The sequence below is a fragment of the Trachymyrmex cornetzi genome, unplaced genomic scaffold (assembly GCF_001594075.2).
Source record: "Trachymyrmex cornetzi isolate Tcor2-1 unplaced genomic scaffold, Tcor1.1 scaffold875, whole genome shotgun sequence".
Lineage (NCBI taxonomy): Eukaryota > Metazoa > Arthropoda > Insecta > Hymenoptera > Formicidae > Trachymyrmex > Trachymyrmex cornetzi.
The window spans coordinates 162,310-175,121 of NW_017300218.1; the positions used below are offsets into that span (position 1 = coordinate 162,310).

Here is a 12,812-nt window from a genome sequence, read left to right on the forward strand (position 1 = left end):
TTTAATGCTGCAACTGGCGCGATATGGGCAATCAGCGATTACTACTATTCAGGGGCATCAATTGGCGCACAGACTAGGCGCCGTCAATTATGTAGAGACGTCTGCATTAACGCAACACGACCTCAAGGAAGCCTTCGATCAGGCGATAGTCAGTGCCCTCAATACGCGACGCGGAGGCGCCAATTTATTGTACCGGCGTAGGAAGCCGCCCCCGTTGTGGCGTAGATGGTTGTGTTGCTGGGAACGGCCGTCTTCGAGCGAGACCTAAACAATCCCTACTTTAAGTGATAGGACTCTATACTTCTTTAGAATCCCTCTGTGATCATAGGCGGTCGCCCTCCTTTCTGTCAGAATCGTCATCCCTCAGCACGGCATACTTGCTAGCTAGCGTTGATTGAGGATTATATAAAAATAGGGCAGCTATTTACTTTGTTATTTAGATTTTAGACAGGACGATTATTAATAGATATTCGCGTGAGTGAGAGTCGAGAGCAACCCTGAGTTACACGTGATGCTTTAACATGGTTCACTCATTTCCATACATCATTTAACATGCTATTTTATATATATCTTAAACACGTTTTTTCATGCATTTCACGAACTAACAAACTGCCAGAACAAAATGCCAAAATACGATGTTAGTTAGTAAAGCCGCCAGAAATAACGATGCCTAATTTGAAAGAAAAAGAAGGATCCATAATCAAGGGTTGCTCGGCAATATCGCGGTACAGTTTACAAATATATGAGTGACTTCGTCGAGAGTAAACGTTAATCAAATTAGCAATTCCGACAGACGGAGCAAGCGAGTGCCGCCCTCGTAAAATTCCTGAAGCCGCACGGCATAATTTATTGTAATATTAACCATTATTTTTGTTACTAGCATAATAATTGGCTACTCGTTGGTTGTGATTTTTCGTGTACGTAATATCCTTGTTTCGTCACGGTAAAGATCGGTTGTTTCCCATTTTTCCCCTTCCCTTATCAAGGATATTAGGTGGCTTTTATTGCGACCACCATAGCGTATAACAATTGTATATTTTTTACTTGTTGCAACCTCTCGTATATATATAAATATATATTTATTTTTTAATATCTTTGATATATCGGTATTTTAGAATAACGATAGCTTTAACTGAACACTTTTTGCAGATCGACGATATGATCGTGACATCACATATAGAATTTATATATAGTATATAAGTGTTCTAAGTTCTAATAATGGAATAATGATATTTCGTAAAATACGATTTTTTATATAAGCGTATGTGATGTAGTAACGTTTGTATGAGCGATATCAACCGTATAAAAGAATATCAAATACAATGAGAAAGATAAACGCGAGTACATATTCGACGAATAACGAACGTACTTGAGATTGCTAGGAAGATTGCTGTGATCTTACTTGAAACTTTCTACTGATTATTCTATTGTGTGTTGCATACGGAATTGTATGAATAAGACTGCAGAAAAGATTTAAAGACTCTGCACGGTATTGTAGTCTCAATCTGCTGTAACATTTCATCTCCATCACATGACATCATCAAAAATAAATTGTATATAAGTATTTATTCATCGAACAATAAGAATGTGTTTGTTATTTTATGATTCAGTCTGTCAGGAAATATTGTCATTGACACAACTCTATTCGTATCGTTAAAACGTAGAAAAATAAAACTAAGTAATTGTATCGCTATTAGATAAGATATTAAAAAATTAAAAATGTGCCAATCATTCTTCTTGACAGGATGTGCGTCATGATTAAGAGTAGAGATAACATTTCTTATAGCCTTGCCTCTAATTTTTCTGTATTTCACAAAATTTTAATTTTTGTATCTTTTAATTTTCACTGATTAGCCTTTTTTTAATGAATATTGCAATTTTGTATTGTTAACAAAAGACGGTAGTGTAAGGCGGGCAAGGATTCTTTTACGAAACCGTCTTGCGAGCAGAGTAAGAAAGAACTATCGTTCACAATCCGCGAGAGGCAATGAAGAATAAGGAACTCTCGGGCCATAGAGTTATGTCAGGAAAAGGATAAGCTAGGCTTAAGCCGGATAGGGAGAGCAAAGGATTGATCTCAGGATAGCAGTGAATAACACGTTTTATTGATCGCGATTACTTGTTGACCTTTCTAACAACTACACACACACACCATCGTCGAGTCACACTCGTCGCCTACCTTTTTCTTCTCTTGTCTTTCAAAAATATCTCAAGCGACCAATCAGGGTCGCTGTAATGGCCGATAGCCAATCACGCTCCTTCTCACTAGAAGTGGCGCCATGAGCACTAGTGACGGCGCACGGAACGCCATCAAGCGGAATAATGTGGACTTAAAGTAAAGTTGGCGATGAGACAGAGTCTCTCTTACAGTAGAGTCATAATTTGTCATATAAGTTATCTGTTGGCACAAATTTAATTATTTTAAACGAGAAATTTGCTTTAATATTTTTATTGATTAGTATTTATTTTTTAATTAATACTACAACTTTGTATTGTCAACAAAAGGCAATATAAAAGTTATAAATTTGCTTTGGACAAGAGAAGTCTTTGCTTTCTATTTTATCAATAGTGAGTATATTCCATGAGACTTGCTATCAATACACGGTACATCGAAAATAGTAATAATAGGAATGGGAAGGAGAGAGAATTCACGACTCCACGTGCGCCTCGCGATCCCCAAGAAACGATGGCGAACCGAGTGGTCGGCAGCGCGACAATAAACACGTCTAAACAATTGTATAAATATCTATTGCGCGAATGCGAAAAACTACCGAAACATACGCAGCAATTTTACAAGCACTCGGTCAAGCAAGTAAGTACAAAATATAATTTTCTGATATAATGATAATTTAACAAAAAAGTTAAAGAATGTTAAACTATTAAATCTCATAACAATTATCAATTTTTGCAAGAAAAGTAGATCTCTTGTAGCAAATTGTCTATTAATAAGATAAACTTTTGTTATTGAAGACAAAAATTTTTTCCTAGAGCTTCAAACAGCATGTCTCGGAGTCCGATGAAGAACGTATCCAGCAAATCATGGAGAAAGCACTACTAGATGCCAAATGGGTGATACAAAAGGTTCTCTCCTCATTGACTTGTATTAAATTCGATATTTGAATATCAGTAATAACTTCTGCCTTTTTCTTTACGACAGTATAACCAGCCAGGTAGTACTCCAACACCCAAATGATAAATCGACGTAAGTTGTAATATACACGAAATATATGTGGCAAATTAGTATTAGATAGAAAAAAAATGGATTTTGAAGAGGTTGTTAGTGAGACCACTAACAGCAGTAACTCACAGTTCTGGAACGCCATTGGAATCTGGATGAGAAATCCTCATGTTGTTAATCGTCGGATCCTAGCATCTCAAGAGCTATTAACGGTCCAAGTCAATTGTGACGTTTTAGATATTTTCGAACATGTTGAAAGGCTGAAAATCCAACCTGATGATTATGAGTGCGACTCATCCTCGGGAGATGTAAAATATTTATTAGACACTTTAGATATTGCGAAATATTGCCAAGTTCAATATACTGCAGATCTAATTGAGACTGTGAACGACGATAAGATTTATCTATGTGTGAAAAAACTATTGCCTCGAAACACACAAATATTCTCGCCTACGTTGGAATTCGTATTTATTGACAAAAAATCGGTTAGCATTACCAGTTTTCACAAACCGATTGTCCTAGGTAAACAATCTCTGGGTTTGAATACAGCCTACAGAATACAACATCACGAGTATGCATCTACGTGTATAGACGTATGTAAATCAAACGATAATTACAGTAGAAGCTGCGATTGGCTCAAGTCTAAGTTCTTTCCACGATTGATAAAATGGATAAATAGTGAAAACGATAACGTCGGTCCGAGGATCAGTTCCCTTAGTCTTATCTCTGTCGAGAAGTACACCTTGCTGTACAATCGACTGAAAGAGAAGTACGGCATGGGAATGGTGAACGTGTGGCCAGAGAACACCGACCCGGCGAAGTTCGTTTACGAGGATGTCGCGATTGCTACTTACCTGTTATTACTCTGGGAGAAGGAGAGACTGGAAAAGGGAACAAAGGAGCTGCAATCATTTGTTGATCTCGGCTGCGGAAATGGCCTTCTGGTCTACATCTTGTCTAGCGAAGGTCACACAGGGACAGGGATCGATTTGCGCAGGAGAAAGATCTGGGACCTATTTCCAAAGAGCACTCATTTACAAGTGTGTGAAAAATTCTCTGCAATCGTTATCTACTTGAATAAATTTAGATATTATATCAGTCCATAATTAAAAGCCTGCATTTCTCTTTTGTTAACAATTTTTGTAATTTTATAAGTAATATTTTTTTCCTACTATCGTGCGCAAAGTTCGATTTTGCACACGCATTTGCGTGCGCAAAACGCTGCGTAGGTGTACCCACACTCGCTCTTTTGTCGCCCTCGCTTCGCTCGGGCGACAAACTCGGCTCGTGCGGGAATCACCTACTTTGCGCACTTGTATCGTAATATACTATTTCATATATATCAGAAATTGATAAACACAAACTTATGGACTGATATAATATTTAATAATGCTAATATTCATTTTATTATGTAATATAATTTTAATTACATCAGTCCATAATTAAACTCGCGTTTCTTCTTCGTTAGCAATTTATTATGATTTTATAACTAATACTTTTATTTCAGTATTAGAAATTGATAAATTTATAGACCAATATAAAAAAATTTAACAATGCTAATATTTATTTTATGCAATTATAATTTGGTCTCACTTTAATTATGTCAGTCCATAATTAAGCTCGCATTTTTTCTTCGTTAATAATTTATTGTGATCTTATGGGTACTCTTTATTAATGTGTTTAGGAACAGATAAATGGACTGATATAAATTTAATAATGCTAATATTAATTTTTATCAGATTTAATTTCGTTTTGTTTCAATAATCATATGGTATTGTAGGTCGGCACAATCATTCCATCCTCAGATACAGTCTTTCCCAATGTAGACTGGATCATAGGGAATCACTCGGACGAACTCACCCCGTGGATTCCTGTGATCGCTGCGCGCAGTTCCTATGAGTGCCGATTCTTCTTGTTGCCGTGTTGCGCCTATGAATTCGATGGTAGCAAGTATCGACGATGCAACGCTGCCGAGAGTCAGTACTCAGAGTACATGTCCTACGTTAAAAGCGTTTGCAAGGATTGCGGCTTCTTCACATTAGTGGACAGATTGCGAATCCCATCGACCAAGCGGACTTGTTTCGTGGGATGGAAGAGGACTTACGCAAAGGAGAATATCGCGATGCTGGATGCCGATATTCAGAGGATTATAAACGCGAGATCCCAGGTGGAGAGTGTAAGAACTGAAGCGGGAAACAGCGAACTGTGGTCCGTGAGTTTCAAACCGAGGGACTCGACAGAACAAACACGGAATTGCACACAGTTGGATAAAGGACTGATCCTTGAGATAGTCAATATAGTCGTGGCACATCTCCTGCGCGTGAGTCGCAGAATACCATTGGAGCGGAAACCCGTTAAAACGTGGAACGCCGGTGGACAGATCGGCATCGGCGAGGTGGCGAAGCTGATCGCGCCCGAGATGCTGCAGCAGCTGCGAAACGAGTGCGGCGGGCTGCAAACCTTATTGAAGAATCACAGTCACATCTTCTGCGTCGCTCAGGGAAAGGTGCAGTTTAGGATTCCCGGTACTGTTGACAAGAAGAAAAAGAGGAAGAAGAATGCTAGTGCACCTTTAAGGAAGGTGAAACCTTGTTGGTTTCACAAGAACCATCCCGACGGATGTCCCGCTCTCGAAATCGACTGTGACTTCCAGCATTAAGTTTCTCTTGTTTTGTTATTCTATATTGAGAAGTTTTATGTACTTATCTATGTTGAATCAAACAAGTATGTAACAGTGCGTTTTATTTTAAATAAAAGAAAATAAATGTTAATTGTTTCGATGCTAAAAAAAAACGAAATTCTCGTACAACAGTTTTACATGTAGCTCGGCGATACAAAATATAACAATAATCAACTAAACAAAATTAAATTACATCTCGAGTACAGCATACTGTTACAGCATTAGATACATAAAATAAAACATTCATCACAGCTTTGATTTACTTAACGTTCGAAATCTTTCATCCATATCTTTTCATCATTTAAAAGTGTAATATTTAATCATCGATAAATTCATCTGTGGCATGTCTTTAATTAGTACATTATATTACATATACAAGCGATTTGCTTGCAAATCACAGGGTTGATTTTCTCAAAAGGACTCCTTTTAAGACATTTACTTGAGAAAATCTACCACCAGTATGTCGTCGAGGTTTAGCAGCTTAGTAGTGCCGCTTTGATTGTCTTGTAGAAGCGTACCCAACATCTGCTGGCCACTCTTCAGCTTTTTAACATCGAGCATGACCGTCTGATGGAAGCGTTTTAGATGTGTCTGTAAGTTGCATTTCTGCGTGAAAAGGCGCTTGCAGTGCGGACAAGAGTATGGCCGGTCACCGGTGTGGTGCTGCTGATGCAGATGCAGCGTAAATTTTTGCGCAAACGACTTGCCGCACTGCTCGCACTTAAACGGTTTTTCCCCTGTATGAATGCGTTTGTGTCGTTCCAGTTGATATGGCTTCATGAACGTTTTTCCGCATACGTCGCACTCCTTGCTTGAAAGTTGCGCCGAAGCTTTCGCCTTAGTTAATGTCGTCATCATCGTCGTTTGATTACTCGTTTTCGCTTCAAACATACCGACGCTATTTGTATTTTGAGTCTGAATTTGTACCATAGACACAGGAGGCATACAATTGTTCATCTGAATAACTGCCGTGTTGCTCGTATCCGCGGTCGTCGTCTCCGCTGGCACCTGACTGGTTATCACCACGTGATTAGCGTTACCCAAGTTGCAAGCTTCCTGAAAAGGATCCGGATTAACTAACTCGATCATGTTAGTTGGCATTCCGCCGCCGGTAGCATCGGAACTGTTTGTCGTTGATTGCGTCAACAGGGTATCGTCCGTTTGAAAAGCTACGAGACCATTTGCCAACAAGAACTGCAGATTCGCGACTAGTTCGTTGTTTTCGTTCACAGACAGTATGGAATTGTTATTGAGGATTGTCGTCGTCGTGTCGGTATGATTAAACGCAATTTGATTCGGCAGATGAACCGCGGTACCGAGATTCACTGTTTGCTCTAACGTGGGATAATTCAGATTCTGCGATGGCGCGGCTTCATCGTTGATTATGGCAGTAGTTGTCGTTGTTGACGCATTATCAAGAGGACTATTGCCGAGTTTTTCGAGGCTGGCCGCCAATGCTCCCTTGCGTGTTTCAACATATGTACCTTCTTGTGACCCGAAGTGCGGAATCGAAGATCGCACACGAGACATTTATATGGTTTCGAACCTGAAAGATTTAAGACGTATATATAATTATGCATTATCATTTTTCTTTCAAGCTAAAATTCTCATATTTAACATATGTAACTCTAACATTTAACTCGTCATCTGAGGTGTTTTACATCCCAGCGAAAAAATGCGAATTGTAAAATATTGTTTTATATGGATATAGTTTAAAATATTCAACAATTTCTTTCGTTTTTAGTAACTATTCTTTACGAACTTTTAGATGTGCAATTCCATCGACAATAAAAAAGCGTTAAAACAATTAAATTCTTTTTTTAGAAATATTATAATAATATAATACCTTAATAAGCTACTTAACATGCTTATTCTGTATTAATATTTGTTTCTACTTACTTTTAAAAAAAAATTATGATTGAATTGATTTTCATAATATTCTAAAATATTTTCAAATCGGAAAACAATCAATAATAATATGCGATATGTTGTTAATCATTATTTTAATTGAGATGTAAAAACGTTCCAGGTGATTGTATTTACATAAAAAAATCAGGTGACTATTCCCGGATTAAAAGGTAAAATATTTAAATAGTAGAATTCTTCTTATATTGTAATTATGTCTGATGTTGTGTGTAGAACATAAAATTATGATACATAAAATAATTCTGGAAATTACCTGTATGCAATCGCATGTGAACCTTTAAACTGCCCTTTGTAGCGAACAAGCTGCTGCAGACGTGGCAGCAGAACGTCTTCTTGCCCGTGTGAACCTTCATGTGCGAGTCCAAAGTACACTTGACCGCGAAGCTTTTGTTGCAGTGATCACACTTGTAAGGTCGTTCACCCGTATGCGTGCGAATGTGCCTGATGAGATCGCTTGGTTTGCGGAAAGTTTTCGGACAGTACTTGCATTTATTAGTGTATTCTCTTATCTCTTTCTTCACTATGTTCTCCTGAACGATCAAATAACGTTACAACAATATTATCAGCCGTTTAACAAATGCAAGACTTTGCGAACCAATGCAAATATTTGCATGTACTTACATCAGCGCGGTCCATGCTTTTTTTCTCGGCGACTGCGGCCATCAAAACCTTCTCGGAAACTGACGGGTTTGAATCTGCTCGGACATCCAGCGACATTGTTAGATCGGATGGTAAACCAGAACTCGAGGAAATAACATTCTTCTGAGAGCTGTCCGGCTCCATGGACAAAACATTCCAAGTTGCGGTGTGCATTTTACTGTGATATTTCATTTGCAGTTTGCTGTCTAGTACTTTCTGACATATCGTGCATTTCCATCGCCTGTGTGAAAAAATTTATGATCTTTCATTGAGAAACATCTCTCATTGTTATCAATCAATTCACTTACTGCTTATTCATGTGCATCTTCAGGTGCTTACTGAGACCGCGGTTTGTGCAGAATCGCTGGGAACACTCGGAACATTCATACTCTTTGTCACCGCGATGAGATTTCAAATGTTCCTGTAATAATTATGTTAATTTTACATAATTTAGAAAGTAGTTGCAATTTTATGTTTTAATATATGAATATCTAGAAAATGTTTCTCATACCTTCAATCTCTCTGTCGTGAAACCTTGATCGCCGCACACGTGACATTGCAGCAAAGTGTTACACTGCGATATTTTGACTGAGTTGTCTGTTATGCCAGATGAAACAAGCATCTCCGATGGCATTGTACTTTGAAAATTCTTCCTACAAGCATTGCATTCTTTTAATTGTTCGACAGTAAAACAATTTTACATATGAATTAAAATAACTTACATGAAAGAATTTCTTTCGTTTTCACACGACTTAGCATTACTTTTTTGTGATGCCTTTTCATGCCCATTTATGCCTTGCATCTCCGATCCATTCGTGGTATCCGCTTTCGCGATGACTTTTGAGTACTTCGACGGGCATACTTGCGAAAGTCTCACTAATTCCGAACAATTTTCCTTAGGATTTATTACCACCAGATGAGTGTTTCTCGTAATTTGAGAAGCATCTATATTGCTAGCTGTAGTAACTGGAGCTCGTTGTTTCTCTTGTTGACTTCCCACGGATCTGGGCAAAATACTGGACATATTCATAGAGTTGTTCGGATTTAAACCAATGTCTATATCGTTATCCGTCTGAAAAATGGATTATTAGTCATTTCATGCTTATAAAATATTAATACTTCATTAAAATACATGCTTTTATATAGATATACATAAATAAAATCATTGCTTCTGCATAGAAAATGTAATTACCTGCAACGTTATTTGATTCATATCAAATGAATCAAATTGCGACATGAATATGGTATTGCCTGACGATTCCAGAGATTTGTTATGTTCATATATAATATTGAGCACCGGCTGTTCTCTAGAATTGTCGAGAGAATTTGTGTTCGCTTCGTCCATCTGCCTCGGCAAATTGTTTGTTCCCAGCTCGAGATTCATGCCCATGTTGAATAACTGCTGATTTAGAGTCTCCTCTATCTCTCGTATACTTTCCTGCAAGTTTTTTTTAAATTCATGCATCTTTCTTTACATTACACAATACATTTATGCATCTTTTATGAATATTGAACTTATGTACCGGCGTGAAAGTTTGATCCCCTGAGTAATTAGGTAATGTGATAGCACCAGTTTCATCGGCGTGTAAAGTTTGCGACGTTCCTAAATTAGTTGTGTCAACAGATAAATTTTCTGAAATTATATATATAAGATTCAGCTTTAACTCTCGTCAATTTCTAAATTCTCTTCATTAAATTTATTTTTATCGAATTTTATATATAATTTTTGGAAAACATACGATTCACTATCGATGGCGTTGTATTGTCCGGTAATAAAAAGGATTTTTCTTTCTCCGTGTTAATATTTTGAAACTGATCAGAGAAAGCCTGCGTAAAATCTGGTGCCATTTGCGGTTGAAACGACACCTCCATATCTTCGGTGAGAGTAATGCTCTCCGGTAATGCTGATGTAGCTTCCTTAGCTTCGCTCGAAGGCTGTGAATCCTTCTGAGCTTGCATCTTTTGTTCCTCCAATTGCTATTTACGTGTATAAAATTTTAATAATTTCTAATATTTGTTGTAGCATTACACTAGAGAGCTTAGAAGAAAACCTCAGCATGGGATTACATTTGTGTTTTTGTCGTACGATAAGGCTGTTCAAACCTGTTGATTGGCTACAAGACAGAGAAGTTCTCGTATTTCTGTCCTGTCCTAGGCTCTCTAGTGCATTCTAGCGTACATTAAATATACCAACCCGTTGTGCCAGCTCGTGTTTGTGCCTCTTCATGTGCTTTCGGCAATTGACATATGTCTTAAACGTTTTGTGACAGTATGGACACATGTATGGCCTTTTATTGCTATGTGTGACCAAATGCCTCTTCATGCTGCTTTGCGTGGAGAATTTCGTGTCGCATACAGAACAACTGTACGGCCTCGTATCGTCGTGCGTATGTAAGTGAGACTTCAGAACACTGTTCGATGTGAATCTCCTGCAAACCAGAAGACATAAACATTTTGGTCAAATATGTTAAAATTTAAATTAGTCAATAGATTGATTAAAAAATTTGTTTTTGTATTTCTATATAGTTCTTATGCTGAAGAAACTTTTTGATCATAGACTAGAAACGGATTCTAGATCGAACCTGTCGCACTTGGAACACTTGTAAGGACGTTCGCCCGTATGCCTGCGAAAATGTTGCTTCAAGTGACTAACTTTCCTGAACGCCGCATGACAAACCCAACATTTGTGCGGCCTGGCCACGCCGACACTTTCGTATAATTGTTTCTGTTTCGACTGCACCTGTGCCACACTGATTTTATTACCAGCATCACTAATGACGAGCGGTTCTTGCAGTACCACTTGCGGCACCAGACTTTCCGCCTCCGGCGATATCTTGGGTTTCTCCCGCGTATGGCTCTTCATGTGATTTTTTAGAATGGTGCTTGCGCTAAATGATTTGTCGCATATATTGCATTTGTGCGGTTTTGTGTGTAATCTGAAATGAGGAATAGGTCTTTATAAATAATAAAGGATAAAAAAAAGTCTAGAATAAAAGTTTATAGACATAGAACTGAGGACATAGAGATGAAAATATACATTAAATATGAAAAAAATGAAGCAAGAATAGATACATATAGGATAGATAAACATAAACAATGAATTAAATCATATAAGAAATATTAAAACTTGCTTTGTGTGAGCGGTAAGACTGTTATGACACGCAAAGGTTTTGTCGCAGGACTCGCAGGCATATTTCTTCACTCCAGTATGAGTCCGCTCATGCGCTATCATTGTCGATTTTAGCGCAAAAGAACGTACGCAATACATACACTGAAAAATGTAGAATAAATCAGAGATGATCGCAATCTATATTTTCAAACAAAATAAAAATTAACTTACCTTGAAGGGTTTCTCTTGGGTGTGCACGCGCAAATGACGTATTAGATCCGACGGCTTTTTGAATTCTTTTGGGCAAAATGAACACGCATACCACCGTATGTTTCCTACGCAGCGTTGTTTTATAGTGAGATACTTCCTGTGGATATAGATAATTGCTTTTTTGTTACGCAACCATGATAATACATAAAATTTCATTCATTCCGGTGGATAATCATACATGTTTTTAAATTGTTAATTTACCGTTCATCACGATTTTATGCTCTCGTTTAAAATGAAATATTACCTCGAAGTACCACCAGCAGTTCTGTCTACTAACGTGACATACGACGTTGATGAATCAGTCTTCTTTGGTTCCACGGTTTCTGCAGGCAAAGGAATATTAGACATTCATTGTACTATTCAAAATATTTATAAAAAATTATGTTTATAAGCAATTTTATATTTATATTTAAATGTAATGCTTATCATTTAACAAATAGTAAATAATAATCAAGATCAAAATAGTGGTGACCAAATAACCAATGTTTCATGGTTTACAGTGCCATTCATTCCGTTAGCAACAGAAAAATTTAATCAATTCAATAGGAAAGATATCAAAGTCTCGTTTTACAGTATGAATAAATTACAGAAATACATCAAGGTATACAAGGATCCTCGTCTTCGTCTGTCTAAAAATAATGTTGTGTATAGGATCAATTGTAATGATTGTGATGCATCATATGTAGGACAGACGAGCTAAGAACACGTATTGCTGAACACCGAAATCATATATGTTGGAATACTTCATCTCGTTCAGTTATAAGAACACAGATTAGAGAATAATCATGATTTCAATTGGGATGAAATAGAAGTTCTTGACGAGGAACCTTGTTACCATAAGCGATTAATTTCCGATTTCATATAAAGAACAAAAGAATAGCATCAATCTTCAAATCGACACTGAGGGCTTACATAAGGCATACATCCCGATTGTAAACAAATTTAACTTTGTATAGCCAAGATCATACCAATGTAAGTAATTTTCTGTTAGTCAGTGTTTGTCCGTTGAA

The 12,812-nt window shown here is 37.4% G+C and overlaps 5 protein-coding genes across 8 annotated transcripts in view; 3 read left to right on the plus strand and 2 right to left on the minus strand.

Annotated features, from left to right (window-relative positions):
• LOC108769184 (cdc42 homolog) overlaps positions 1–1,673 on the plus strand; it is a 4,347-nt gene extending 2,674 nt beyond the window's left edge. The window contains exon 4 of the mRNA XM_018520027.1: positions 1–1,673. This exon is cut by the window's left edge and continues 11 nt beyond it. Coding sequence (XP_018375529.1) covers positions 1–268 — 268 coding nt within the window. The 3' untranslated portion in view covers positions 269–1,673.
• Positions 1,674–2,554: 881 nt separating this feature from the next.
• Positions 2,555–3,233, plus strand: LOC108769197 (LYR motif-containing protein 9-like). Its single transcript, XM_018520053.1, has 3 exons — positions 2,555–2,812; positions 2,989–3,081; positions 3,158–3,233. The coding sequence occupies exons 1-3, from the start codon at positions 2,582–2,584 to the stop codon at positions 3,191–3,193; spliced, it is 360 nt and encodes a 119-aa protein (XP_018375555.1). The 5' UTR covers positions 2,555–2,581; the 3' UTR covers positions 3,194–3,233.
• Positions 3,234–3,248: 15 nt separating this feature from the next.
• On the plus strand, positions 3,249–6,276 carry LOC108769195 (probable tRNA (uracil-O(2)-)-methyltransferase). Its single transcript, XM_018520052.1, has 2 exons — positions 3,249–4,218; positions 4,959–6,276. Exons 1-2 carry the CDS (start codon positions 3,259–3,261, stop codon positions 5,835–5,837), a joined length of 1,839 nt encoding a protein of 612 aa, XP_018375554.1. The 5' UTR covers positions 3,249–3,258; the 3' UTR covers positions 5,838–6,276.
• A 17-nt stretch (positions 6,277–6,293) lies between these two features.
• On the minus strand, positions 6,294–6,947 carry LOC108769181 (zinc finger protein 813-like). The gene has a single exon (XM_018520023.1). It carries the CDS (start codon positions 6,945–6,947, stop codon positions 6,294–6,296), a length of 654 nt encoding a protein of 217 aa, XP_018375525.1.
• Positions 6,948–7,163: 216 nt separating this feature from the next.
• Positions 7,164–12,812, minus strand: part of LOC108769194 (zinc finger protein 236) — a 16,457-nt gene continuing 10,808 nt past the window's right edge. For 3 of the 4 annotated variants that reach the window (XM_018520050.1, XM_018520048.1, XM_018520051.1), the window contains 14 exons: positions 12,047–12,125; positions 11,764–11,899; positions 11,555–11,694; positions 11,006–11,359; positions 10,618–10,852; positions 10,163–10,400; positions 9,947–10,056; positions 9,616–9,861; positions 9,146–9,495; positions 8,935–9,076; positions 8,732–8,844; positions 8,406–8,664; positions 8,038–8,314; positions 7,164–7,404 (listed from right to left, as the gene is read on the minus strand). In XM_018520050.1, coding sequence (XP_018375552.1) covers positions 7,241–7,404; positions 8,038–8,314; positions 8,406–8,664; positions 8,732–8,844; positions 8,935–9,076; positions 9,146–9,495; positions 9,616–9,861; positions 9,947–10,056; positions 10,163–10,400; positions 10,618–10,852; positions 11,006–11,359; positions 11,555–11,694; positions 11,764–11,899; positions 12,047–12,125 — 2,843 coding nt within the window. In that variant the 3' untranslated portion in view covers positions 7,164–7,240. The remainder of the gene's footprint in view (positions 7,405–8,037; positions 8,315–8,405; positions 8,665–8,731; positions 8,845–8,934; positions 9,077–9,145; positions 9,496–9,615; positions 9,862–9,946; positions 10,057–10,162; positions 10,401–10,617; positions 10,853–11,005; positions 11,360–11,554; positions 11,695–11,763; positions 11,900–12,046; positions 12,126–12,812) is intronic. The other variant, XM_018520049.1, reaches the window with a different exon arrangement.